The 27962-nt window shown below is 39.9% G+C and overlaps 1 protein-coding gene across 4 annotated transcripts; it reads right to left on the reverse strand.

Moving 5' to 3' along the window:
* Window positions 1–562: 562 nt before the first annotated feature.
* On the reverse strand, window positions 563–27220 carry LOC6582409 (lysosome membrane protein 2). Of its 4 annotated transcripts, none has more exons than XM_044009854.1 (8): window positions 26995–27220; window positions 13958–14213; window positions 6299–6390; window positions 6075–6232; window positions 2602–2743; window positions 1809–2522; window positions 1620–1745; window positions 563–1546 (listed from the first exon to the last, which is right to left on the reverse strand). In XM_044009854.1, exons 2-8 carry the CDS (start codon window positions 14202–14204, stop codon window positions 1163–1165), a joined length of 1863 nt encoding a protein of 620 aa, XP_043865789.1. In that variant the 5' UTR covers window positions 14205–14213; window positions 26995–27220; the 3' UTR covers window positions 563–1162. The 4 variants fall into 4 exon arrangements, with proteins under 4 accessions (XP_043865789.1, XP_043865788.1, XP_032587280.2 ...); XM_044009853.1 differs by having other exon boundaries at window positions 26988–27220; XM_032731389.2 differs by lacking the exon at window positions 26995–27220 and adding an exon at window positions 22530–22988.
* Window positions 27221–27962: the final 742 nt, after the last annotated feature.

Raw genomic sequence — 27962 nt, forward strand, 5'->3', positions numbered from 1 at the left:
TTGCCTCTCCCACACACACATAATTTATGGCACATGCGAGTTCTATGTATGTATGTGTGTGTGTGTGTGTTGTTTGAAAGCAAACGTAGCTCGCAGAATTGTGCAAAAGTCAAAACTGCGTCAATCAAAAGCTACAGCAGAACTAGCTAAAGGCTGCTCGATGGGGCATATACGGCCAGCAGCTGCTCTGCTGATCTTACATCAGAGATGCTTTTTCATATAGAGAACACTCGTTTGATGTTTATTATTATGCTCTTTCTAAATCAGAAATTAGAATACTTCTTTCTCAATAATCCTAAAGTAAATCCATTAGATAAGCTAGTTTGATCACAAAGGCATTTCTAGATTACGAACAATTTCTTCTGCTTGCCTTCTCTCTTCGCCCTGCTGTCACTTCAGTTGTGCATACCCTCTCTTCTCATATATCCTTACAGGCTTAACGAATTGCCTTGGCTTTGTAGTTAACCCTAAATAACGTCTGGCATTTTATGCTCCCTGCAGTTCCTTACCATTCGAGTGCTGTCTGTGATTTATCAGCTCTAGAAAGCAACAGCATGGGGAATGCCAGATAAAAAACGTTGTACATTTTATTGCATATACAAAAAATCGTATAAAAATTGTGCGTAAGAACCGCTGCCTAAAAATATATCTCTCTATATGCGTATACGTAATACTAGTTAAATGTAAATTAGAATTAGGAATTTAATTTAGCCGAGCTAACTAACTAAGTGTAAAACTAGAAACGAGCTCGCATTTTTCACATTGTAAAAATGACTAGTGAATTACAAGTTGCGAATTAGAACTATATACAGATATATCTAGATCTAACGATATATCAATATATATATTATATATACATATATATATATATATATAGATATGTACGTATGTGTATAACTAGCAAACCCGATTTGGCATTTGGTTGCATGGAAAATGAACTGTGAAATTGCTGCACTCAGCTGTGCAAATGAAGTGAATCGACTAAAGAATACCCTGTAACAACGAAACCGTCTTGTTTTGCTTATCCATTTGGCAGCTGTTTATGCCACGATTTTGGCCAGAATGTGACTAAAGCTAATAAACAGGCATACACACACTCACACATACATACATACACACTCACACACACACTTACAGATGACATGTATATTAATAATTACAGCTAAACTTCCTGAATGCCCGCCGCACAATCAATTATCGGCTGGACATCGTCGCTGTCTCGCTCCGGATCGAGGCAGGCGGTCATGGCATGCGGCATGTGGGTGCGGAGCAGCGCATAGTTGTCCCGCTGGTGGAGCATCAGCTTGTGCTGCTGATGGGCAATGAAGCTGCTGCCGCGTCGCAGCGAGCGCCTGCCCATCTCGAGTATCTCGAGCGAGGGATCGCGTGCGAACATAAAGTTCTGATAGGCACGCACAAAGCTGAAAATGACAGCCGAGGCGCCGCCCACGATCATCAGATAGGAGCCAATGGGCACCGCGTGCGGCGCTATGACCGTGGCCAGGTACAGCCAGCCCTTGATGGCGGGCGTCAGCTCGGAGATGCCCTGCAAATCGAATGAGTACAAATGAGATGATAATATCGGCTCAGAGCTCATGGAGAGCAGCTAAGTGACCCACCTCCTCGAGCCACATGACGGGGAACACAAAGTCACGAAAATCACGCACTGGATGCACGTCCTTGGCGCGCGTCACCTTCAGATTGAGCTGAATGCGCACCTTGCCCTCCAGCGGCACTCCAAGTTTCTAGACGTTAGACATTAGAATCAGGAACCATGTCCAGAATAACAGCTCAGGGCGATCTCTTACCGGTTGTATTTTGAAGTAGGTTTCGTGCTTTTCGCGCTCCGGCTGGAGGCCTTCGACGGCGTCGAGCAGCTGCGGATCTGATTCGTAGAAATGCGGGTTGGAGATGTAGACTGGCGCGCCATACTGGCATGGACTGATATTCTGCAGGCCCTGCACAGCCTCGTAGTCGTTCGTGTCGTAGCACTTGTTTTCCGGATTGTTACGCGAATCGCCGTACGAGTTGTTCGGCAGCCGATAGAGATCCGCGGCCAGGCCGTCCTTCTCCACACGCTTCACGTACCTGAGTGGAATGATGCGGCACAGATCCTTGTCGTAGATGTGCACCACATCCGATTTGGTGATGTCGCGCGGCGGAAAGAACGAGCCCTCCGAGCCGGCTATGCTCGTGCAGGGCTCCTCGTTCCAGTGCGACAGGTGATCCATGCCGTTGAGCGAGTCAATGTAGCCAAACTGTTCCATGCCCTGGTAGCCCGTCTTGATATTGGACACCTCGGTCAGTGTGCCATTCCGGCCCAGCAGCAGGCCCATTCTCTCCATGGGCCGCATGTGCTTCGGGTAGAATCTGTGCGCCAGGCTGACCAGCGCATCATCGTAGCCAAACACCAGCTGGTCCGCCGTCACATTGATGAAGGGCTTCAGCTTGGCGGCCGTCAATACTATCGATATCGTCTTGGACAGCAGATAGCCCAGCTTGGGGCTCAGACTTGTGAGGGTCTGCGAGAGAGAGAGAGAGAGAGAGAGATAGAGAGAGAGGTGGAGAAATAGGGAGACACCATGAAGGGGGCACACTTACCAGCATTGGAATGTTGGGCGTAACTATGGGCGTATTCTTATCGATACTCAGTTCAGGAACAAATTGTAAGATTTTCTTATGCTGATATGACACCGTGTAGTTGTTCTCGTGGAACTTGACATTCACCTTCTCCATGTCCTCCCTGCAAAGATGAAACAGATTGTTACACATTGTAAATCGTATCTCGTATGCGCGCAGCACGTGCCACGCTCAAAGTCAGGGACATTGGCCATAAAAACCAAAAACCAAAAACCAAAATCAAAACTCAAAATAAAAACAAAAATAAAAAACCTAAAATGTTCCACAACGGCCAGCGGCCCAACCCAGCTGAATGTCAAGTTCATTTGCCGCGTTCGTCGGTGAAATGTGGCCAAAGAAACGTAACGAAGTAACAACAAATACAAAGCAGCAACAACAACAACAAGAAACCAAATGAGATGACAAACGCTTTGGCGTTTTTGTGGCGTTTTTGTGGCGGCTTCAGCAGCTACCGAAACGGCATTGTCATTTGATGTTGATTTAAAGTGTTTGCCACGTTTATTGTTTGCTTTTGTTGTTGTTGTAGTTGTCTTCAACTAATCCATCAAATCATCACAAAGTTGTGGCCGCAGCTTAATTGCATTTTAATTCAAGCAGTCGACAATTAATTGCAGTGATTAATATCTATATTGGAGTGTCTGTATCTGTATCTGAATCTGAACCTGTATCTGTATCTGTATCTGTATCTGTATCTGTATCTGTATCTGTATCTGTATCTGTATCTGTATCTGTATCTGTATCTGTATCTGTATCTGTATCTGTATCTGTATCTGTATCTGTATCTGTATCTGTATCTGTATCTGTATCTGTATCTGTATCTGTATCTGTATCTGTATCTGTATCTGTATCTGTATCTGTATCTGTATCTGTATCTGTATCTGTATCTGTATCTGTATCTGTATCTGTATCTGTATCTGTATCTGTATCTGTATCTGTATCTGTATCTGTATCTGTATCTGTATCTGTATCTGTATCTGTATCTGTATCTGTATCTGTATCTGTATCTGTATCTGTATCTGTATCTGTATCTGTATCTGTATCTGTATCTGTATCTGTATCTGTATCTGTATCTGTATCTGTATCTGTATCTGTATCTGTATCTGTATCTGTATCTGTATCTGTATCTGTATCTGTATCTGTATCTGTATCTGTATCTGTATCTGTATCTGTATCTGTATCTGTATCTGTATCTGTATCTGTATCTGTATCTGTATCTGTATCTGTATCTGTATCTGTATCTGTATCTGTATCTGTATCTGTATCTGTATCTGTATCTGTATCTGTATCTGTATCTGTATCTGTATCTGTATCTGTATCTGTATCTGTATCTGTATCTGTATCTGTATCTGTATCTGTATCTGTATCTGTATCTGTATCTGTATCTGTATCTGTATCTGTATCTGTATCTGTATCTGTATCTGTATCTGTATCTGTATCTGTATCTGTATCTGTATCTGTATCTGTATCTGTATCTGTATCTGTATCTGTATCTGTATCTGTATCTGTATCTGTATCTGTATCTGTATCTGTATCTGTATCTGTATCTGTATCTGTATCTGTATCTGTATCTGTATCTGTATCTGTATCTGTATCTGTATCTGTATCTGTATCTGTATCTGTATCTGTATCTGTATCTGTATCTGTATCTGTATCTGTATCTGTATCTGTATCTGTATCTGTATCTGTATCTGTATCTGTATCTGTATCTGTATCTGTATCTGTATCTGTATCTGTATCTGTATCTGTATCTGTATCTGTATCTGTATCTGTATCTGTATCTGTATCTGTATCTGTATCTGTATCTGTATCTGTATCTGTATCTGTATCTGTATCTGTATCTGTATCTGTATCTGTATCTGTATCTGTATCTGTATCTGTATCTGTATCTGTATCTGTATCTGTATCTGTATCTGTATCTGTATCTGTATCTGTATCTGTATCTGTATCTGTATCTGTATCTGTATCTGTATCTGTATCTGTATCTGTATCTGTATCTGTATCTGTATCTGTATCTGTATCTGTATCTGTATCTGTATCTGTATCTGTATCTGTATCTGTATCTGTATCTGTATCTGTATCTGTATCTGTATCTGTATCTGTATCTGTATCTGTATCTGTATCTGTATCTGTATCTGTATCTGTATCTGAATCTGAACCTGTATCTGTATCTGTATCTGTATCTGTATCTGTATCTGTATCTGTATCTGTATCTGTATATGTATCTGTATCTGTATCTGTATCTGTATCTGTATCTGTATCTGTATCTGTATCTGTATCTGTATCTGTATCTGTATCTGTATCTGTATCTGTATCTGTATCTGTATCTGTATCTGTATCTGTATCTGTATCTGTATCTGTATCTGTATCTGTATCTGTATCTGTATCTGTATCTGTATCTGTATCTGTATCTGTATCTGTATCTCTCACCTATTCAAATAATGAAGATATAGATCTATTCTAACACTTAATATATAGATCTATATTTCATCAATATTTCGCACTGCAACACATTTTAGCTTTATTATAGTACTCTGCTAATACTAAATAAGTATTTGTTTCAAATTAATCGACGGTCGCCCGATCTTGTCGCGTTATCCTTCATTTGAACTGGTTTAATGTCTGGGCGTTCCCGCAACTTGTCAAACATAACATATTCTCAGATACACCTGCTCCGGCAGCCCACTCTCATTTATCGCTCTGATGTTTGGTGCTTTGTTATTTTGAGTTTTCGATTGGATGTCTCAATTAATAAAAAAAAAAAAAAACGGCGCTTAGGCGTGAATTGTCAGCCAATCGACTCCAATGACTGCAGCCAGTTGCAACTGCAACCCAGACTGTGGCAAGTTTCCATAAGCACAAAATAATTGCAGTTTACGAAGTGTTAAAATTGAAAAGTTTTTAAATTGTTTGCAATTTATTTTGCATTGCCGAGAATTGGACTCGATTGGAGTCGAGTGGGCCAAAGACTTGAGTGAGCTAATCAATCAAAGTCATAATCTCAAATTTCAATTAATGCGCAGCGTTAATACATATTTACAATTTTATTTTGCCTAATTACCTTTAATCTCGCCCACTGACCACAAAGTTCAAGAATCATCTATAAAAAGCGAAAATAAGCTCTGCCCATAATCTTAGCTTGATTTTCTTTGTCTAAGATTTCAGTATACATTTTGGGCTCTATTAGCACAATTATGATAATTAGGCGCATTAAACTCAATTTCAAAAGTATACACATATTATATATGTATGTATTTATATATTGACCAAACGAGCCGTGACCAGAGAACACTTAGCTAAAGCTGCCATGAAATTACGGCTATTTCTTATGACTATAATAAGTTTCGAAAATCGAGAATCAAAAGGCGTAACCACTTTCCCCTCTATTAAATATTTGTTTACATATTATTATTTAATGCTGCATTTGGTTTACACACCTGTAGACAAACGGACCCACCTCCTGCAGCTTGGGCTTCTCGCCGCCGAGGAAGCCATCCGGATTGGTCACATTGTAGATGTAGACCTTGGTCAGCCGAATGACGCCGGGTCTCTGCCAATAATGATAGCTTAATGTATCATTCCACAGCCTTAAATTCTGTTCGAATTAAGAAGGTCTTAGTTAGATATGGGATTGCATTGTAGAGACGTTGCTGAAACTTACCTTTAGTATAAAATAATCCAGCCATGGTATGGATGATAAAACTATGCCTAAGATTAATGTCACTATACCAATAATTATCACAGCTAGTCTATCTGAAAGTAAATCAAATACAATAATTTATTCATAGTTAGTTACGGTCAGCACATCGCTTTTAGCCCTTAGCTCACATTGTAAATCTTTGCTTACAATTATAGCCTCACACACAAATATTTGGCCTGTAAAAGTTGTGACGTGCACACAGAGCCGATCTTAGTTGTTGCTATATGGTCAATGGACGCGAACAAATATTGGCCAGAAACACGTCATTCTAAATAGAATTTTCTAGAGTTAAACAAATACGGTGTACCTTTTCCCGTACACAGAGTGAAATTTGTCATAAACAGTGTGAGTTTCGTTTAAAAATACAAGTTGACAAGGAGAGAATATATTGTACATATGTGCTTAGTGCATTGCTTATCTCATGTATTTACATCCGTTTAAGATTGAATCCAAATGAGGCGCAGTCAAAATGTGTTTGCCATTTTTATATACCAAAATATTTGCAGTTAAAGTTCTGAAGAAATTGACAAAGTATGAAACTTCAATGCCTTGATAGAAAGACAGCGAGGGAGAGAGAGGGAGAGAGAAGGAATTCATACAGTTTGACATTGTCTGAGAGAGTCACTAAGCCTGATGCTCTTTTTTTTACACTTATGTAAGTTCGTTAAGTTCGTGTCACGCACTCGCACTCGAAACACGACTCGAGCTCAGCTCTGATCCCGACACTGTTCACACCTCCTTGCCCTGATTTGCTCAGTCGCGCGTTGAGTTAAGCTGGAACATAAAACGAACTTGGTTTCATTGGCATTTCACGGCTGTCACTCACTCACACCCTGATCATGCTCTTGGCCGACTTATCGAAATTGAAGTTTTTGCGAATGGTTTATGATAGTCTCTGCTGTACAGGTGATGATTTAATTTCGCTTATCAGCCAATTGAGATGCATTTTCGATGGCGAATCGTTCTTGCTAATGGGCCAATGCACTTAGGCAACTCGTTGATTTGCCCATCTGCCATTACCTAGTTGACATTTTGTCGCCGTGGGCGTGGCAGCGGCCGTCCTACGTTTCTATTTCTATGCAATGCCAACGGGTTTCGTCGGTCATCGGTCCGCGCCCCCCTAAAACAGTCAACACACTGAATGCACTTGCGACTAGGCCAGGCCAGGCCAGGCCACACGCGCTGCAATGGCCGAAAACCATCCAAGTGCATTTTATATGGAATCAAAAGTGCAAGGCCCAGCACTTAAGCATAATTTATAATAAAATATATATATGCATGTATATGCATATACATATATTGATTTATTGACGGCGTGCAATATTCGGGTCGGTCGGTCCAGCATTTCGATAACGCTAGCGAAATTTTTGCAACTTGGCATGGAATCGTAAATCATAAGCCAGAGATGAGCTATGGGCGCGATAATTGTATTATTTGTGCAGCCAGAGATCGGCAAAGTTCAAGCGTTTCATTGACCCTGAAAAGTTTTGGTTCCACAAAAACACAAAAAAAAAAAAAAAAAGAAAAGAAAAAACAGTCAACAACAAATTGAGGCAGAGAAAGTTACGTAAAGCGTCATAAAATCAAGCACAAAATTTTGACAGTTTGGCAACTGCCTGGCCTGGCCTGGCCTGCTCTGGCCTGGCTTACATACAATATGTTTATATACATATATATACTTTTTTTTGGGGCAGCTGTCAAACTGAAGGTCAAGGGAAGCTCAGGCAGCACAATCTGATCGCAGTATTTAAAGCTCGTTTACTTTTATCGACATTTCGCTTTGCCTGTTGCCTGCTGTTGGCTTCATCTGGTTGCGTTATTAGTTCATATATATCGATAATTACATATACATATACATATACATTGGTATGCATATTTATGTATGTGTGTATATGGATTGCTTGTTGCTGCAATTGACAACGCTTGCATGGGCTGGTCGACATGGTCAATAAACATTTGGCACACAATTGATACGTCAGCGCCTGCTGCCGTTGACAATAATGCTGAGTTCTCAGTTGTTGTTGTTGTGGTTGTTGCTGTTGTCTTTGCTGTTGCTGTTGCATGTAAGAAGCTGTTTTTGTTGTTAATATTACTATTTGTAAAGCACACTGCTTAAATACGCTGCCAACGAATAACTCTATTGACTTAGTCAAGCAGTATGTGACGTAGGAAGTGCACATTTAATATGTTTGTATTGGAGTAAGGCATTTCATTTATAAGATTTTTTAAATGCATATTGAAAACATTTTATATATTCAATTTTTTTTTTCTACAGTGAAATTTTCAATTTTTTTTATTTATTTTTTAATATTTAGAGAACTAACTAAATATTGATATGGAAAATATGTTGATATCCATAGGAACATCCACTATTTATATTTTCATTATTTAAGTATTATTATTATTTTATATTATTTAATTATTATTATTTAAGTAATATTACTATTTTAATTTTAAATATTTAATATTATATTTATTTAAATAATATTCATTTATTATTATTATTTTCATTATATTAATTTTCATTAAGTAATATATTTTTATTGCTAATATTTATATTAAATTAATTTTTTTTTTTATCATTATTTAAGTATGATTATTATTTTATTATTATTATTTGCATTTTTGTTAATAGTTTTTATTTTTAATTATTAATATTAGTTTGAACATTTAAATATTGTCAATTGCAATTATTTTCTGTTTCTTTTCTGCTTCTACTACCAACATATATCCTTCTGTGTTTGGTCATATTGCCAGTTCCTTTCACTTAAGCATGTTTCATTCCGCTTTCGACTTCATTGAACTTCAACTCTGTTTCACGGCTAACACGGCCTATTGTTAACGGACCTAAGTAAACTGAGTTCGTATAAAATTACATTTATTTGGGCTCGGATATGCTCTCGTTTGTATACTGCGATAACGCTTAAGTGGTCATTCATGTCAAAGATTTGTACAAGTCTTCGAAGCCCAACATGACTGATAAGGGCTGATACTAGCTGACCTTAACTTCATCCGCATAAGTTTATTACAGCAATGCCGATAATATTGTATTAACAGTTGATTAAGCTTTTGGCTAGCATATTTACCATTCGGTTTAGCGGATTAGGCTGTATTTGCTTGTAAAATATGCGCAGTCTTTGGAATTACAGCAGTTGCCAGAGGTGGCGTCAAAGGGGCGGGGGTTTAGTTGGTATATGATTGGGCCATTTCTTTCTTGGCTATGCAGTGCTTTCATTTTGCAGACTTTGGCTTTTCCCACTACTTGCTCTTAAGGCCGATCCCCTCTGGACTTCGCCCCTGGCCTTGGCCACTTGACACGGGTGTCGTATGCTCGTTTTGCTGAAAATTACAGCTAAGCATGCAAAATTTTCGTTGCGTTTTATCTGGTTTCTGTTTTCTGATTTCCATCCGCCCGAACTGAACTCTGGCAATTATGCTGTGAACTTCTGAAGGAACTACCGGCTAAATGGCAATCGGTTAAGCCCAATTCCAGCTAAACTCGGCTCTAATAATAGCGAACATGCCGACGCTCTATTTGGCTAGATTTGGCTACTTTTGCTGCTCGTGGCATTCATTTCGCAGGCGCATGTTAAAATTCGCGCTTGTAACAAAACAAATCGCAGCTGACTTTGAATAGACGCGGAATTGTGGGCTGCAACAATGCAATAATAGCAGCAATAACAATTACAACAATAACAACAATAGCTGCACATTTGCAACGCTTGCAGCTAAACAATTAAGCTCAGATTTCGTCTCAGAACGTGCCCCAAACTGGTTGACGGCGTAGTCCCCCAACAACAGCAACAATAGCAACAACAACAACAACAGCTACAGCAACAATGCAGCAAGGTGCATGATCCGACTCTCAAGTGCCGCCGATATCATTGCCTCACATTGTAAACACTTTTGTTTAAGCAAATTATTGTAATTCTTATCTTAAGGAAATGGACTTGGTCTGGCTTGGCTTGACTCGACTTGGCTTGACTTGACATGGTCTGGCTTGGCATTCCGGCGTGGGCATTTCCGTGTGCCGCATACGCCTCACAATTTGCATCCACATGGAGATCGCCAGATTCGATGCCAATTAACCAGGCATACATGTGTTCCCGAACCGGTTAACTGTGCCCCGAACGTGTCTTCTCAGCAATTGCGCCTTTAACTTATCGCATATTGGCCCTTAATTAAAGCACTTACAACCGATCGCAGCGCATACGACTATAAATTTTCGATTCCCTTTGTTTTCTTATTTTTTTGTATCTTGTATTTTTTTTTTTTTTCGTTGGAGGTGTACCATTAAGCAGAAACATGTTAACAACCTTAAGTAGCTGTAAAGTTACGAGGGCATGCTGTAGAAAGCGAAAGGTCTGGGAAATCCGCATAAGAAATCCCATCAAGACATGCAAACTAGGCAATTGCAATAAAAGAACAACTGCACTTGACATTGGAACGCGAGAAAAGAGAAGAGCAACAATTAAGTTGTGAGTCAGAAATGACATCGGAAAGACATGGCTTGAGATCGACTCAGGAAACACTTTGGACAGCTTTTCAAGGAAGTAATTAAAATAGGTTTTCGATTAAGACATTGCCAAGAATATGTTGTAGAATATGTAAGAGTAAATAAGAATAAAAGGCTGCTCTGATCAGACCAGTAAATCAATGTAACAACAGTTACTAAAATCCAATAAGAATCCAATCAGACTGCACACCGCTTTTACATTTGGCTTAGCCTTAAAACAACAATATATAACTCTGAGGAATGCGCTTGGCAGAGACTCAGAGATTCAGCGAGAGAATGCTTTGAGAGCGCGGCTCAATCTGTTGCATGCGGCCTAAATCAACTGAATCAACTTCACATTTGGTTATATAAGACTCACGCACACTGCCATGCGCTGAGTGCGACTTGTTATTGCCAAAGACTCCATCTGAGCTTTGGCCAGTGCAGCTAACCAGCTGAGACTTCTTCTTGCCAACCATGGAGGCTGCTCATGCAGCAGCAGCAGCAGCAACCGCGCCTATTTCTGTTTGTGCAGCGCACACAGACCGTTTGGCAAACACCGCGTTCCGCCCCACGCCTCCCCAGCCAGTGCTGTGGCCACCTCTGAGTCGCAGCTAGAATTGGCCAGCTGTGATTGCTAACTTGGCTGCTTAATTGTGTTAATTTGTGTTCACTCTCTTGATGCTGTCAAGCGCTCATTTTGACCACAAAGGCCGTGTCGCATGCTCAAATCCATGTCCAGAGCTAGCCAATCCGCTCCACGCTCTATGCTCCACTCACTCAACAGTCGCCGTTGCTGTCCATTGCCGTCTCCGACTCAGTTTTCGATCTCACTCGCAGCTTCAGATTTTTTTTTTTGGTATTTCGCTCTGACTCAAACGCTGCTGCTTGGACTGGGCCTCTTGAGGTCTTGTATATTGATTTGGCAACATTTTCATATTTGCTTTATGTGTACACGACTCGAGTGTGTACATGTATTTGTTAGTTGTACTATTTGGCAGTTAATAGTGGCTGTTGTTGTTGCTGTTGTTGTTACTGTTGTTGCTGCAGCGGACAACATTGCAGTGGCCAGTTAAGTACCCGCTTCGACTTTTCAATTGCGAATTTTTGATATTTCGCCTTTGCCTCACTTCTGTTTTACGTTTTCCTATGTATGGCTTTTGCTATTTGCTTGTCAGCCTGTTTAGCATGGTATTAGAATTGCCCAAGCACAGTGGCACCAAATCAATTGAAAGTGTGTTCAGTGGCCTCAGCTTGCGCTTTCCTGCATGTGACTGGGTAATAGAGGGGAGAGGCAAAGGAGGGAGCTTATTTCTGGTACCCATTCTGAATCATCGCGTTTATTAAATTTAGCTTAATGTGGCTTTAATGCTTGATTGACTGACTGATACAGCAGCTTAATTTCGAAGATGCTTGCTCTGTTCCGCCTAGCTTGACACCTGCTCAATGGGAAACGAAACCTTCGCATCATTATAAAGCTGATGTAAAGTGCGCAATAAAGAGTCGCACAGATCTCGACTGGCATCACATCTGTGACTATGAAAACGAGATAAACACTTAAATTCTCATGCAGATTTAACGGACCAAAACTGAAATGAAGACCTGGCGAATTGTTATCAGATCACACGTAATAGAGAAGTATTTAAAAAATCACAGGCCTCATCTGGCAGTCGCTAATTGCCAGAGCCAATAGCAAGGCAGTGAAAACGTGGCCATAAAGCACGTCGACTAGCGCTCTCAAGTGCAAAGCGCTTAAAACATTATTCTACACCAGCGAGAACTTGCCCAAAATGAAGGCAATCAAAAACGTCAAATGAAATTGAAAACGAAAACACGGCAAGTGAAACCGAAAGCGATACGAGTCTTATATAATATGTCTAAGCCAAGTTCAGAGAGCAAACAGACAGCTAGAGACATAGAGAACGAGCAAGAGCGAGAGTGTGTGTGAGCGAGAGTGTGTGTGTGTTCAATGTTCTTGGCCATGGTTGTTGTTTGCACACTTGGCTGCGTCGACAACATGAGCAGCAGCTCACTCGGCGTATACGCAATGTCGCCAATTGCACAGAACGCGGCTAACTAGGCAAGTCTCTCTCTCTCTCTCTCCTTCTCTGTTTGTCTCTCTGTGTCCGTTTCCTTGATTTCAATCTTAGTTTGAGCCGTTGTTGCGGTTGATGTTGCTTTATAATTTAATTTCAAGTCTGCAGCAGTTGCTTGCCTTGTTGTTGTTGTTGTTGTTGTTGTTGTTGCTGTTATTAGTCGGTATTTTTGGCCAAAGACTCGTTTTGCATTGCAGTTGCAGTTGCAGTTCTCGGATGACCAGTTTTGCTTAAAACTTACAGCAGCAATAGTTTGTTTTTGGTTTTTCGTTTTTTTTTAATTTTATCTACATGTTGTATTTGTTGTTGGCTTTTAGCCCCCACAAGTTAAAAGTGGCGCACAACTTGTTTGGCTTTTATTTTTGGTCAAGTAAACAGCCAAAAGGCAACAACAACATAATGTATAAAACAAAAATGCAGTTAACAAAACTCAGCCAATTTGGTAGTTGATATTGACTTTAGGCGCGCTAATTGCGCGTTTAATGATAAAAATTTAATAATTAATTTTTATGTTGTGGGCAAAAAGCAATAGCAATTTTTCTATATATATTTAAAGGGAAATCTTTGTTGTAAAATAAATACTTTTCGAATTTTTTAAGCACAAAAAAAATTTTAATTCAATTCATTAAATATTTATTTAAAATTATGTCAATGTAAAATAATTCTAAATAATTTTTTAGATATTATCAATATTATCAAATATATTATAAATATTATCAAATATTTTTTAACAACCAAAATATTTTGCTTATAAAATATTTAATTCATTTTGTATTCGAAATCAATTCTTAGCTCTGAAGAACTTTCAATGAAATTGCGTTTCAAAATAATCTATATTAGTTTAAATAAATAGATCGAATATTTATATATTCATATTTAAATTAAATATTTATTAGAATTGTTATCAATGAATTGATTTACTCTCCATTAAAATCACAGCATCTAGCCGCTAGCTCCTGCTGTTTTATTGAACAGTTGGGCTTAGGCAGCTTGGGGCATGCATGACTTGCACTCATAGTTAATACTTACTGTTGCTTATCTTAACGCCATGAGATATTAACATGGACAGCGGCGTTCCTCTGTGTGTTACATGAGGGCGTGAACGCCGCCCCGTGCTGCTTGACCCTTGCGTTTGTTGCTGTTGTTGTGGCTGCAATTGCTGTTGCTGCTGTTGTTGCTGTTGCGCTCGTCGCGCGGCACGCCCACAGGTGGCCCAGTGAAGCAGCTGATCCCTCGCCGTGCGTCCATATCTCAAGTAATGTTTCTCTAAGCCCATAATTCAAGTCTGTTAAGTGAGATGGAAATAGAATCAAGAGAATTAGCTTTGGGCTGGCTAGCTTTAAAGTCAACAACATATTTATGGCTAGCAATTATATTTTAATTTGTCTAATCTCTGTCTTTATGGGGTCACTCGCGATCTACGCAAAATGCTTAATTCGAGTTTGGGGGACTTTCTAGGGGCAGAGTTCAATAAGTCCGGCTAATGCTCAATGGATGCCCTCCAACGCGTCGCTCCATCTCAATTAAGTCATACGCCGCACATAGAACGTATTAAGAATGTCCGGTATTACAGAAACCCCAGCAATTCGTGCCATAAATTAAGCGGACTAACAACAAACAAATGGCTTAATGCCTGGTTAACTCTACGTGATAAATGCTTAGAGCTACAGAGTGAGATCGGCTGGCAGATACCCCTTAGCTAAATAAGAAGACTTGAATAACTTTGGCAGCTGCCGTTGATTAATAATTAAACATATTCTCATTTGAGTGTGCAGGGTATTTTTTAATTAAAATAAAGCCTTTGTCACTTGTTACGTGCCTAATGCGTCAGCAAACATATTTTTTATTCTTTATGCAAATGCAGTCGCCGCTGAGATATCAACTTGCTGGGTAATGGAAAATGGAAAATGGAAATCAGCTGCCAGTCTGGCAACGTCAATTCACTAATAGCCTAAGATCAGCCAGAATGTTCGCTGAAATCCGTTTGCATACACGAATAATCGCACGACCCATCGCGTTGCCATGACAAGCAAAAACAAAAGACTCAGGCAACGAACTTGCCAGCCAAACAAAACGAAACGAAACAAAACTTTCATAATTTATGTGCCATGCAGCAGCGACGAGTGTCAGCCTCAACGATCTCTCGCTCATCTCGACGCATGCGAAGTGAATCATTTGTCTGACATAACAGCCCATAACTAAATGAAAAGTTCGCTTTTTTTCCCTTTTTTCATTTTTTTCATCTTGCTCTGCTCTGCTCTGCTACAATTGAGCGATTTTAAAGCTATGAACAAAATGTTGTGTAAAGCACACAATTATTTAAACACAATTAATGACATTTAGTTGGAGGTTTGCTTTTTATTTTTGTCAACTGCTTTGGGCCAAGTTCAAAATCCCTCTCTGCTGCTCTCTGCTCCGGAATCTGACTTAATTTGCGCCAAGTCGAGTCGAGAAAACGCAAAGGAAAAAAAAAATACCAACAGCTGAGCAAACATTTTTTACTTCTTTTTTTTTTTTTTTGGCTTTCTGGCTGCGCTTAATGAGCATAAAATAATTAAGGCCAGTTTTAATTTGCCAACATTTGCGCAATGAGGAAATATGCGAGACGCATGCCAAGGATATATAAGGAAGGGAACAGGAAGCACTGCAAGGTCTGCAGGGAATCAGTGGGAAACAGAGAGAACTGCCGTTTCACATTAGCAACTCAAAAGGATTAATAATGCTTTTGAAGCATGCTGACATAAAATTAATTAAGTGCAGTTATTAAGAACTGTCTGTAGTCTGTAAAAATGTCAATTAAAACATGGAATTTTTACAATATGCAATATAACTTAATAATAAGTTAGGAGTCTGTTGATATATTGATAATAATTAACTATATAAAGAGTAAGAATTTTGTGAAAAACTAGTATAGCTTTAAATATGTTATTATGTATTTTTAGTATAGATTTTTTTCATGTATTTTATTTTAAGACAAATCGAGGCAAATACTGAAACAGACAAGCAAGCCCATATGCATACTTTATTTACTCGTCACTACCCATGACACCCAAGTGGCCCTGCATTCAATATGCTTGAGTATATTAAAAACTAAAGAGGGAATGACTAACACAATTTGGGAGTGAGGCACATAAAAGAGTGGACAAAGGCACTTGCCGAAGGCAGCTAAGCACCCTCGTTGAACTTAACCAAGTATCAAATATAATTTAGGAATGACTCGACGAATTTCAGAGTCGTTGTCCAGTGCAATATGGCTTGATATGCGGCGCACTAGACCTAGTTAAAGACCGCATTCTTATGGCCCATTGGCCGAGTGTCAAAATATGGTAAAATTTGCAATTGCTGTCAATCGGATTTGAATGGAGCTTGGAAATGTTTTCGCATGCCGCATTTAATGTCAACAGCATTTCCACTGCTCATACACCCCAATTAACCGAACGTAAAAGAGCGAACAGCGAACAGCGAAACGCTTTCCCGCAATTTGCGGCTCATAAGCGTCACTAAAGCCAATCCATTAAGAAGTCCCCAAGACAATGTACCAGCCCCGATTTGCAACGATCCGCCCAGCTCTAAACTGTAACTGAAACACGTTTCAGCAATTTTCTGCCTATTTTCACACATTGACTCCGGCATTTCGGCCGGCAACGACTTGGTCACCTGGCCATCTGAGCCGCCTGAGTCGCCTGAGTCGCCTCGACTTCTTCTTGCCTGTGCGCTTTGTGCTTGCTTTTGCTTCTTTGGCATATTATGTAATCTGTGCGCTTGCCATTTTCCCACTCCTTGCTTCCTCTTTGGTTTCTTGGGGAACGACAACGAACGACAAATCAAATCATACTAACAGCTCTAGATAGCCGCACTAACTGTCTAGAAATCATTAAAAAATAGCTCAAACATTTGCGTAAATAAAGAAATTACAACAACAGCGAAATATTGCAAAATTGCATAAATACAAAATCTATTGACCCAAATATAACCAGTCGGGCACATATGGCAGCAACCGCACCATGTTGCAACGATCCCGCTCCAGCTCCAGCTCCAGCTCCGGCCACAGCTCCCAATTGCTGCTTTCTAACATTGGCAACAGCTGATGACGATATTGAGTCTCGCTTTTGGCCAGCTCATTGGTAATAGTAACACTTTCGATTGCACCAGCTGCACCAGCAGCAGCAGCAGCAGCAGCAGCAAACCAGACACACCAAACGGGCCATTCCAGCCAGAAGTAAGTAGGTTGCTTGGCCAACAGGCCACTTAGCTGCTAAGCCACTAAACCACTGAGCCGCCGAGTCGCCGAGCCACGGAGCCATTGTGGCTGCTTGGCATTTGCCAAAAAAACCAAACAAAATCTTCTTGCCCGTTTACACCTGCTGCATTTGTTGCTTTATTGTTATTGTTGATGTGGCTAATGCAATCGAGTCGTGCGCATTTCAAAGCATGAGTCAAGAGCTGCGCCTGTATTTGAGCATGCGCAAAAATAATCTGATAAATAGACTATGTCGTCCCTTTTATTTAGTTAATGATAAGCTATAGAAGCGACGAGTCTGGGGAAAGTTATTTGACTCAAATCGTAAACTGAAGCGAGGGAGAACTTCTCTTCAGGTCTGAGTATAGCACTATTATTTTAACTGGAGTTTAATTAACTAAATTGAAATTTTCATCTATTTTTGGCATTCCGTTAGTCCTACTCTCGTTTCTTCTCTCCAGCTCTCTCCCTCCTCATTGGCCTCTGGGTCTCTCTGTCTCTCTCTTTCTCTTTCTCACTCTCTTTCTCTTTCTCACTCTCTTTCTCTCTCGCTTTTTCTCTCGAATTCCCTCTCTCAGTCGCTCAGCTACCGTCACTTCTTCTCTCTTATGCATTTCCTACTCTCCGCCTTACTCTCTCCCCCCTTTCCATATTTCTCTCAATCTTACTTTTACTCTCAATGCTCTCTTTTCTTCTCTCTCTCTTCTCTCCGCCTCTGTCTGTGTCTGTTATAGTTAGTCTGTCACTCTTTTCCCTCTTTTCCATCTTTCTCACTCTGTCTCTCATCAATAAATGTCTTTAGAGTATTGCAAATTCATTGAGTTATTGTTGCTGCAGTTGCCGCTGTTGCAGTTGCTGTTGCTGCTGCCGTTGCTGTCGCTACTCGGCTTACAGTAGCTGCCAATTCGAGTGTCCATTGTCGTCATTGTTGTTTGTCATCTTGTGCACTTGTTTATCTCGTGCTGTTGCTGTGGCCGCTGTCGCTTGCTCGTTTTTTGATCAATTTCACACACAGCATCCAGCGGTAGCTCCACTGCAGCGCGAAGGTCACGCGCCATTTATCTTTCTCCTGTGACAGCTGTTCCACATCCAGTTTTCTTGTTGTCGTTGTTGCTGTCAATTTGACTTTTTCTCTCCTGCGGTTTTTATTTTATTTTATTTTTTTGACACACGGCACGTCGTCTCAGTTTAATGAATTTTTAATAAATTTTTACTTAATTTTTTTACGTTTACGTATTTCCCATAAGAATATAAAATTTCAATAATGTTTTGCTTGATTACAGAGTAAGAAACATACAGAAAGAGAGGGAGGGAGAGAGAGATAGAGAGAGAGAGAGAGAGGAGTGAATGGATTGGCACTTAAATGGCTTCATAAGCCAATGCCAAGGAAGCGCCCACAAAAGGGACTCCTGCAGGGCTCCACATATCATAAGTGGCATCGTTGCGACGCGTTGATTGGCAAATTGTATGCAATTATTGAAACGGACTGGGCGCCCATATAACTGAAACTTTCTGAATTTTTCGAAATGTTTGCACTGGCTCAAAAGTTCGTTCATCTTTGGCTCTGCTGACATTGAAACGGCCCAATAGTGCGGAAGTTGCCGCTACACACAAGCCCACAGAGAGACAGTTGGGCAGACAGACAGACGGGCCAGCCAGCATAAGTATTTAGCTGTAATTGCAGCTTACACATCGCTTGGGTATTCATTAGGGGTCTGAACTTTAAGGGCCCTATGGATATGGCAATTTCTTTGCGTATGCCAAAATTAAATGTATATATATATGTATGTATGTATATATATATGTATCACGCAAGCCCCGAAGGCGCCTCTTACAAATATTCGCTTGCTCAGTTGGCCCGAGCCAGTCGTCATCTGAGCCATGTAAATTGTTTCGCTGTGCTCAATTAACTTGGATTGGCAACACTTCGAGCGCATCAAATTATTCTCCAAAAATGGCAAAACCAATAGCATAAAATCAATTGTATTAAGTTATTTAACAGACACGCGTTTTTTTATGCAATTCGCAGCAAGTGCAAAAATATAAAGCAAATGACTTAGGCAACGAACTTGACATCCAGCTGGGTGAAAGGCCAAGATGAGATGTGAATTACCTGAGCTCCGCCAATCGGCAGCAGCTATTGAGCTAACGGAAATAAATTTAATTATAGATCTGCGCTCAGCATGCATAATTTGATATATCGGCTGCCTCTAAGCAGGAATATTACAGTGATCAGAGATCAGATAATTACTATTACGATATCTCGCTCGATTGCGAAATAGCAGCTCAGCTAGAGTTCATTCTGTTATTTATATTTAGTATTAAGAAACGCTGACTAACGCTCCAGTCTTTAAGATATTGTATAATAGCTTCTATTTGCCTTGAGCTTAACACCTGCTCCTAAATCTTTAAGCAAACTTCTCTGCTTGGCTAGACTTCACGCGTTTGCTGCGCAGCGTATTCCGAGACTCACTTGATTATTATTAACAAGATCTTCTAGCTACCTTATATTTGTCTCCCACGCCTCTTTTGCTACTACTTATGCTGCTGCTGCATCTATTTCGATTATAGCCCAATGGTTTATAAGCCCAATTCATAAACTTGGCTTGCCGATTCGCGGTTCAGCTCACGCGCTCTTCTCTTGGCTGCCGTGGCAAATCATTGAAGCGTGTCAGCTTCAGCAAATTATTGGCAAACTATATTTTCAATAGTCCGCAGCAACAGCCACAGCAGCAACAGCAGCAGCAGCAGCAACAGTTGCCTCTGTGGCAGCGCTGCCTGTGCGTCTGGCTGGTTGCTTGTGTTTTGTAATTTATACGTTTACTGGCCATCTCTCTCTTTCCTTCAACTAGTCTCTCCCTCTCTCTGCCTCGCTTCATCTCTCTCCCACAGTCGCTCTCTCACTCTCTGCATCCAAGCGGTTTGGCTTGCGAACCATTTTTGGCCGAGCGCTTTTAACACATTTTGCTAAATGCTCTAATTGCGTTGCAGAATTTAATTTTTTGGCTCTTGCGATTAAACTTGGCTTGAACTGAACGCAACCGCAATCCTTGTTGCAGTTTTTATTATATTTGCGAGCTACTCACACATATATATATGTATATATATTTTTGTTTTTTGTTTTTTCTTGCCTTAACTGAGGCTGACTGACGCAGCGAAGGCCGCCTACGAAGCGTGGCCGTAAGAGCAACCAAATCAAGTAATACTACAATGAAGCCAATCCTAACTCAATCCTGACCTAAGTCACAGCATTTTTGATTGCCGTTGTTTAGCTGTCTGCCTGCCAGTCTGTCCGTTTGTCTCTGGGGCGATTGATGGGCTGCTGCCCAACGAAAAAATATGAAAAAAATATGAAAAAATGTTGCGCTTATCAATAGGCAAATCAATTTGCAATTAAAAAGCGTGCCGCATATTATATAAGCCTATCTATAAGCATATAAGCATATTGTACATTCAGGTTATTAGCAAATTATGCCGCTAGCAACAACAGCAACAGCATCATGTGGCAACATGTACGCAAAAAAAAAAAAAAAACAACAACGGCGTGAATCACTAGCTTATGTCAATATATCAATTTAACGGCTAGAAAAATGCCAAAAAAAAACCCAAAGCAGCAACAACAACAACAACAAAGCAAACACTTTGTCTTGTTATTGTTGCCTTAACTCTTTGGTGACGTCTGTTGCACTTAACCATTTTGCAGTTTATGGTTAATTAAGACAACTTCTGTGCCTCGTCTTGGCCAATTCGGTGGGCATCTGCCCGTCTGTTGGGCTTTTAGCCGTTAAGTTAAGTGGGCAAAAGAGCGCAAAGCAAAACGAAAATTGTTGTCTGAAACTGAATTGTGGAATTTTTTGTTAGCGGTAAAACAGCTGATATTGATGGGTCCAGTTAGAGGAGATCAACTGAGCTCGGATGTGTCACACAGTAAATACCCAAAGTATATTTCAGATTCTTCATCTGCAGCTAATCAATGCCAATGTCAATGCGAGCATTGAACTGCAAACGATGCGAAACGCTCAAGCTCAGGTTCCAGATTTGGGGCTTAACCTTCGAGCATTTGTGCGTACTTTCGACACACCCCAATCGAAGTTAGCATTTCTTTGCGTTTTGCTTTTCACACTTGTTGCTGCTGTTGTTGCTTTGACTGTGCCTAAACGCCAACACAGAAATGTATTATTTTTAAAACCCAAACTTGACATTGACTTACATATTTGTAAGTTAATTTCTGTGCTATTTTGTAACTGTTGGCCATAAAAGAACGGCATGTTTTATGGCTACAATGTTTACTTTTTTTTTTTTTTTTTTTTTTTTTGGGTGCAAGCCGAGTGTGTGGTATATATTAGGGAGAGGGTGAGATGGAGAGGGAGAGGGAGAGAGCAGCGAGCTACATGAAAGCCAGACACCCATCACATAGTTTTCGAATTGTTCATTTCACCTTAACATTGACCTGACCTTAGGGCATATGCAAAGCACTTTTAGATATCTAGGTTAGCGCAGGGGGAAATAACATCAACAACATCATCATCATAATCATGATCAGTGCTACGTGTTTGCGGTTGCATATTTGCACAAAACCCCGCAAGAGTTCACAAAAAGCGCATGACAACGACTTCATCTATAAGAAATGGCCACATATAAGAAAAAAAAAAATAAAATAAAATAATATAAAAAAAATATGTTGCACAATATTTTGCAGTAGTCAAAAAAAAAAAAAAAAAAAAAAAAAAAGACAATACTTAAATTGTTTAAATATTTAATTGAGGCGAACTAAAAAATAATTAGCAAGCTCTATACACACTACAACGGCTATAAAGCACAAGCAAACAAGACTTTAGGCACTCGAATTCCAGATGTGAAAAGTCCAGTCTCAAAGTTGAACTGCTGAATTGTTCTGTAAGCACAGCATAATATTTGCCCATTCAGTTTTATAAATATATCCATGTCTATATATATTATATATGGATAATCACTAACGAGCGCATGCGATGCGCAAAAGATCTGTATGGATTTGTGAGTCGACTTAATTTGTTTGCGCTTAGATAAGTGTGATTAAACCGATTAAAGGGATTGATTAATCAATCAAGAATATTGACATGGCTGCTCATCATCAATTCGATTTGTTTGACATGTGCAAACATTTGCAATTACCGGAGATATTGCGATTACAATTGTCTCACCAGCTATGGGGTGCTACTGTCTAAGAGAGGGATCTATTATTATCTCATTACGTTTAATATTTACTCAATATATTTTCTATATTTCACACATTGCTTCATATAAGTATTTCTATATATATTCAGCAGTTCGCACTTCACAGCTGCATACATTACGTATACGCCTCGTTGCACACAAACTTACTTTACAATATCAAGAACTCCTTTTGCACAGCTACTAATCCAAAAGACTTCTGGCTGGTCGCTTTTTAATTTAGAGCTTGAATTTAGCTTTTTTGTGTTTCACTTTTAGTTTTGTTTTTGAAGCTAGCCAATTATCCGCATGCTCATAGAACTTTTGTCATTCGGCTGATTGAAATTGGTTAACGCATTCGCATATCCTTAGCAGATTTGGGCGCATGCGCAATGCCACATTTTAGCATGGAATGGTGCAAATGCAAGCACCTCACAACAAAATTGAAGCCGAAATCTAAATCGAAATTCAACTCGAAATCGAAACCGAAATCCAAATCGAAACCGAAACCCAATTCGTAACTCAAACACACTAGAGACGATCGCGCACTGTTCCCGAGCATGTGTCGTGTGTCGTTTTAAAGTTGAAGTTGACGCGTCGAAATGAAAAGCTCGCATGAATGGACGAACGGCGTCGCAAGACGTTTTTGTTCGAAACCCAAGACTTAAGTCGCCGTCGTAGCTCAGCCAGCGCCGGCAGCGCCGGCAGCAGTCAGCGCGACAGCAGCGCGACGCCGACTAAGTATCGGCACAGCTGAGCCGAGCAGCAATCGCTGGCTACGTATGTGTGTGTGCAAATCTCTGCTTGAGCTGCGGCTGTGCATGTGTGACTACTGTCTGTGTGTGTGTGTGTGTGTGTGTGTGTGTGAGGCTATATCACTTGGCGCAATCCTCGCTGCGACGCGTCGCCTAAATTTGCCAATCTACACACCACAGCTGACGTCGCGTCGGCAGCGCTGCACTGCGCTGCGTTCTCAGCTGCAGCTAAACAGCTCTCAGCTCTGCTCAGCTCAGCTCTATCCTCGCTGTTGCGCACGGCAACGTTGCTGCGCTGCTCTGCGCTCTGCGCTCAGCTGACTTCGGCAGCATTCTCAGCGCCTGCTGCGCTCTGGTGAGTTTTGGGCTTAAGCACGCTGTGTTGAGTTTTCCTTTTGTTGATCTTTATTCGTTCGTGCAGAATGGACAGGGGATTTTTTTTGTTTTGTTTTTGTTATTGTCATTTATTGCTGTTTCTGTTGTTGTTGTAGCACTTTATATGCTGAGTCACTTTTCGTTTAAATATATGCCTTGTAGTTCTACTTTAGTGGCCGTAAACACATCTCGACTTGAAGAGCTGAACACTGAGTGGCGCAATTGCTTCCTGCATTGTTTACCTTTCGCCACGATCATTTTGGGTTTATTCCTGAAGGATATTTAGTGCGGCAGTCGTCGATTATGCATTTAATGAAGTGTGATTACGCGATACGTTGATTGAGCCAAGGCTTCGCTGGCGTCAGAGCCGTTGGAAAACTACGAAGGGCAACAGTTATAAAATTGCGAAAATTCTGTACTTTAAGTAATTTACAGTAAAGCCCTCAATCTGAGCTGGAAAATTTTTCAAGCTCACATCGCGCAATCGTATGTTATTATTATTACTATTTTTTTATTTTTTTTTTTTTATTGACTAGACTTTATACAATAAACGATCAAGCACTCGGTCGCGCTCAGTTAGCCATAGCAGACCTCTCAAACGGCCTCTTACTTTGTAGATCTATGCAAACTCTATGAGCAGGAACAATTTGAGTCGAGAATCAATAAATAGCATGCTATATTAAGAGATAAATACCAATTTCGTGCTAGCGACAGCTGAAAGCAACATACACTGATCGCTATGCTATTATAATTCCTATTCCTACACGTCTTGAGGGAATTAAGTCCATAGTTTATGCAAGAGAAAATATTTATGTAGAGGCTGCAGATATGCATTGGAAATCAATTAAAATACTCGATTTCAACGATCTGTTGACTGATTAGCATACGGCCAGGCAATGTTCTATTCTAAGCGAATAATAGTTCGGGCGGGCTGCGCGTGCATTAGCTCAGAGACGCAGTAGATCTCATGTCCAATAAAAGCGGAAACTGGCCGCGGGCCAATTGCTGACAGCTAAAACTAAAAAAAAAAAAAAAACATTAGTACATTGTTTAAGCTCCTCAAGCACTTGAAGAATTTAAGCAAACTCTCAACTCAAAAATCAACTAAGTTTCAGCAACAAAAGTGAAATCAAGCGTTAAGAAGTGCTTTTTCATAGTTTATAAAAGTTCAAGCGAGTCAATGCGAACCAGCTCGGAACTGACTGTGAACCGTTATGGCTACACGTATATCTGTCTGTCAGTCAGTCTGTCAATATGTCTATAAGGCACAAGGATTTTACTGCACTTACGACTGCATAAAAGACCTTAATCTAATAAGCCAACGAAGGTTGCACTATTTGTATTTCTGCTTTTTTTTTTTTTTTTTTTTTTTTTTTCTTTAGTTGACAAGAATGAGTTAATTACACTCGTGAAGCGAATATACAAAAATAAAAATTAAATGTATTTTGTTTATAATTATAATTGTTAGTGTGCTTTTGTTAAGCAGAAAAGGTCACAGCTCGCATTAAAAGAGAAGATGTCGCTATGGCCAGACAAGCAAAATATAGTACATAAACATATTATATATATATATGTATAAGTATATACTTTGGATAAAGCTCAATTCGCACTCAGCTAGGCCAGTGGGCGGGGTAGGGCAGAGTAGGGCTCCAGTTTAATGGAGCTGAGCTATTGCAGCTGACCAAAGCCCCATAACACAGACAAGTTCAAGTTTGTGTAGCACTAAAACAAAACCAAAAACAGAAAAAAAAAACTGAGCAGAAAAACTGCCTCTATGGGTGATTAGTTAACGGCATGTTTAACTTAACAGTTGCCTGTTAAAATGTGGTTCAAGTTCATGTTAAATCAACTTAAAGTTGGTTACAAGAAAGAAGTCAATTCTAGTACTAGCAGGCATATATATGTTTATATATGTATGTTTGTGTACTTTTGATAAATAAAAGTCTGCTGGCAATTATTTCCATATCAACGCCTTTTCCAAGATTTCGGCGAAAACAAAAGCTCTATTAAAACGTTGTCCTTCGTATGGTAATTGAAAACAAAAGTTAAGAAATCAGCGTAAATGCTGTGCAAACTCCTTCTAAGCCAGCCGTCTGTGAATTACGGCCCTCTTAAAGACCGGGTCAAATGTGCTCTGTCTGCTGTCTGCTGTGTAAACCCGTTTATGGGCCCATTCCGGCTTTGAGTAATTAAATAGCGTGTAAAACTTATTGCATATATATTTTTAGCAATATCTATATAGCATATATAGACATATATCATATCTGTTGGCTAGGTCGTTTCTCATGTGTCGCTTGCCTGATTTCCGATACGTTTGGCACTGAGCTGCCATTTGATCTTTCGATCTTCAGCCCGATACCTGTTTGCACAGGTGATTCAACTCTGAATGTGAAGGATGGTTAAAGACTTTGTAGTTTCGGTTATTGTTTGGCCGTGCTTGACATTCTGGCCACACCCTTTTTGATGCTAGGTCACACTAGCTGTCACAGTTGATTACACATGCCACATTATGAATATTGCCTAAGCGCAAGTAATTTAATTTATATATATTAATACTTAATACTCATCCCAAAAGCATCCCATACTTTCCCTTTTCTATATTTCCCCATAGCAAGCTTAAACTGTTAACGTTAACAGCGCTGTTGATATTATGCTGCTAGTCTGCTAGCTATGCGCAATTATGTTAATCAGCCAAGATTTTATTGTTGCATACTTTTGGGCGGTAATTAAAAGTTTTTGGCCCACAAATGATCAATTACTAACTATTAGCGCTTAACAAACAACTTAGTTATTGCTACTAGTCATATCTGAATGATTGAAACTCTACAAACTGGTTTAACTGCATAATTAAACATACGATTTACAGGAGAATCTGAATATCTAATTATACTGCAATATATTCTCAATATGTTGTTTACGCTTTGATATTTGTAGCGAAAATTTTCCAGTATTTTTTCCATTCTGCCGTAGTATAAATAATTAATTAATTATCATAATGCTTAGAAAACTGAATTAAAGAGCTGACGTAGGTACTGTAAACAATATAACTACCTGGCTTTGCTGTGATGTCAAGTGTGTGTGCTGAACTAGTGATACCCTAGAAATATCCTCTAATTCTCTAATTCTTAAGGGCAGCTCAGATATCCTAACACTTTCTGTTATAATGCTTATAGACAGCTTAAGAGCTTGCCTCTTCCCTGCCTGTCCTAGCTCAACTTTTATGACGCCCCATTAATATTATTTCAAAGCGCATTCTTTGGCTAACTGTATACGAAATTATGACCACGTTAAGCCATTCGCAATACGCTGCCCTCTGTCTGCCTCTCTGGCTATAGACGACCTGACCTTAGCCCCTTAGTAAATTGGGCCATACAACGGACTAAAGTGCGCGTGAACAAACTCGTTTTATTTATTGCACTCATATTTAATTATTTGCAGTTGTTGCCTCTCAATCATGCATTCAATTACCACACACACGCACACACACACACTGACTTACCCATCACCTGTTAATGCGCTTGCTATAATTAACTCTCTCGGCGCTATCCACATGGCCGTCAGTTAATTATGCTTCGATTGTTGTTCAATTAGTGCACAATAGTTTTTAAGCTGCGTTCTTTTTTCTCTTTCTCTGCTTGCGCTAATTGTTTATTGAGCTTCTCATTTAACACTGACATTTTTGTTTGACAAGATCTCACGACTTTTCATTTTCAACTGCTGCACAGACTGACAGAGCGAGAGAGCTTCCATAGAGATTCTGATTTCTCCAGCCTAAGTGAGTTGAACGGGAGCGGAGTTCACTCTGAGCAGTAGATCAGAAAATGAAGAAGAACTAAAGAGAGTATTATAGCTAATAAATAAGCAGAATAAATGAAAATTTTAAATCTTTTTCATAGCCTGCTCATCATTCTACCCGCACTGCGCTCCTGTGCTTGTTTCATATTTAATATGCTTTAATTGAACTATGTGACTGACCTGTCGTTATGCGAATATACATATACATGTCTACATGTGTGTGTGTGACCACAAATATGCTCAGTTATGTGTGGAGCGCTCTGGCTGTAGATATGATGAGCCCAAGAGTTTTAGTTTACATTTTGCAAAATATTTTAGCTTTGAAATGCTGTCAAACATATCAAAAACAAATATTGCTGCTCAATTAATTAATTATGTAAATGCAACCCTTGCCGCTGCTGCCTCTAAAATGTCAATCAAATGGAAATCAACAAAAACATAAGGCAAATAATAATAATGAGAACAATATATAGATACAATCATCTATGCAAACAGAGAGCAGAAAGAAAGGAAAAAAAAAATTGATGCAAATTCAATTTAAATTGTGGATTCAAAAGTCTGATGCACTTTGTATATCGGAGCTGCTGCTAATGCTGCTGCTGCTGCTGCTGCTGCGGCAGCTGAGCCGCAGTTGAGTTGCGTTCAGAAACAGACGCCGGGTGTCCATCAGAAATGCGCC

The sequence above is a fragment of the Drosophila mojavensis genome, unplaced genomic scaffold (genome assembly GCF_018153725.1).
Source record: "Drosophila mojavensis isolate 15081-1352.22 unplaced genomic scaffold, ASM1815372v1 contig_74, whole genome shotgun sequence".
NCBI classification, from domain to species: Eukaryota; Metazoa; Arthropoda; class Insecta; order Diptera; family Drosophilidae; genus Drosophila; species Drosophila mojavensis.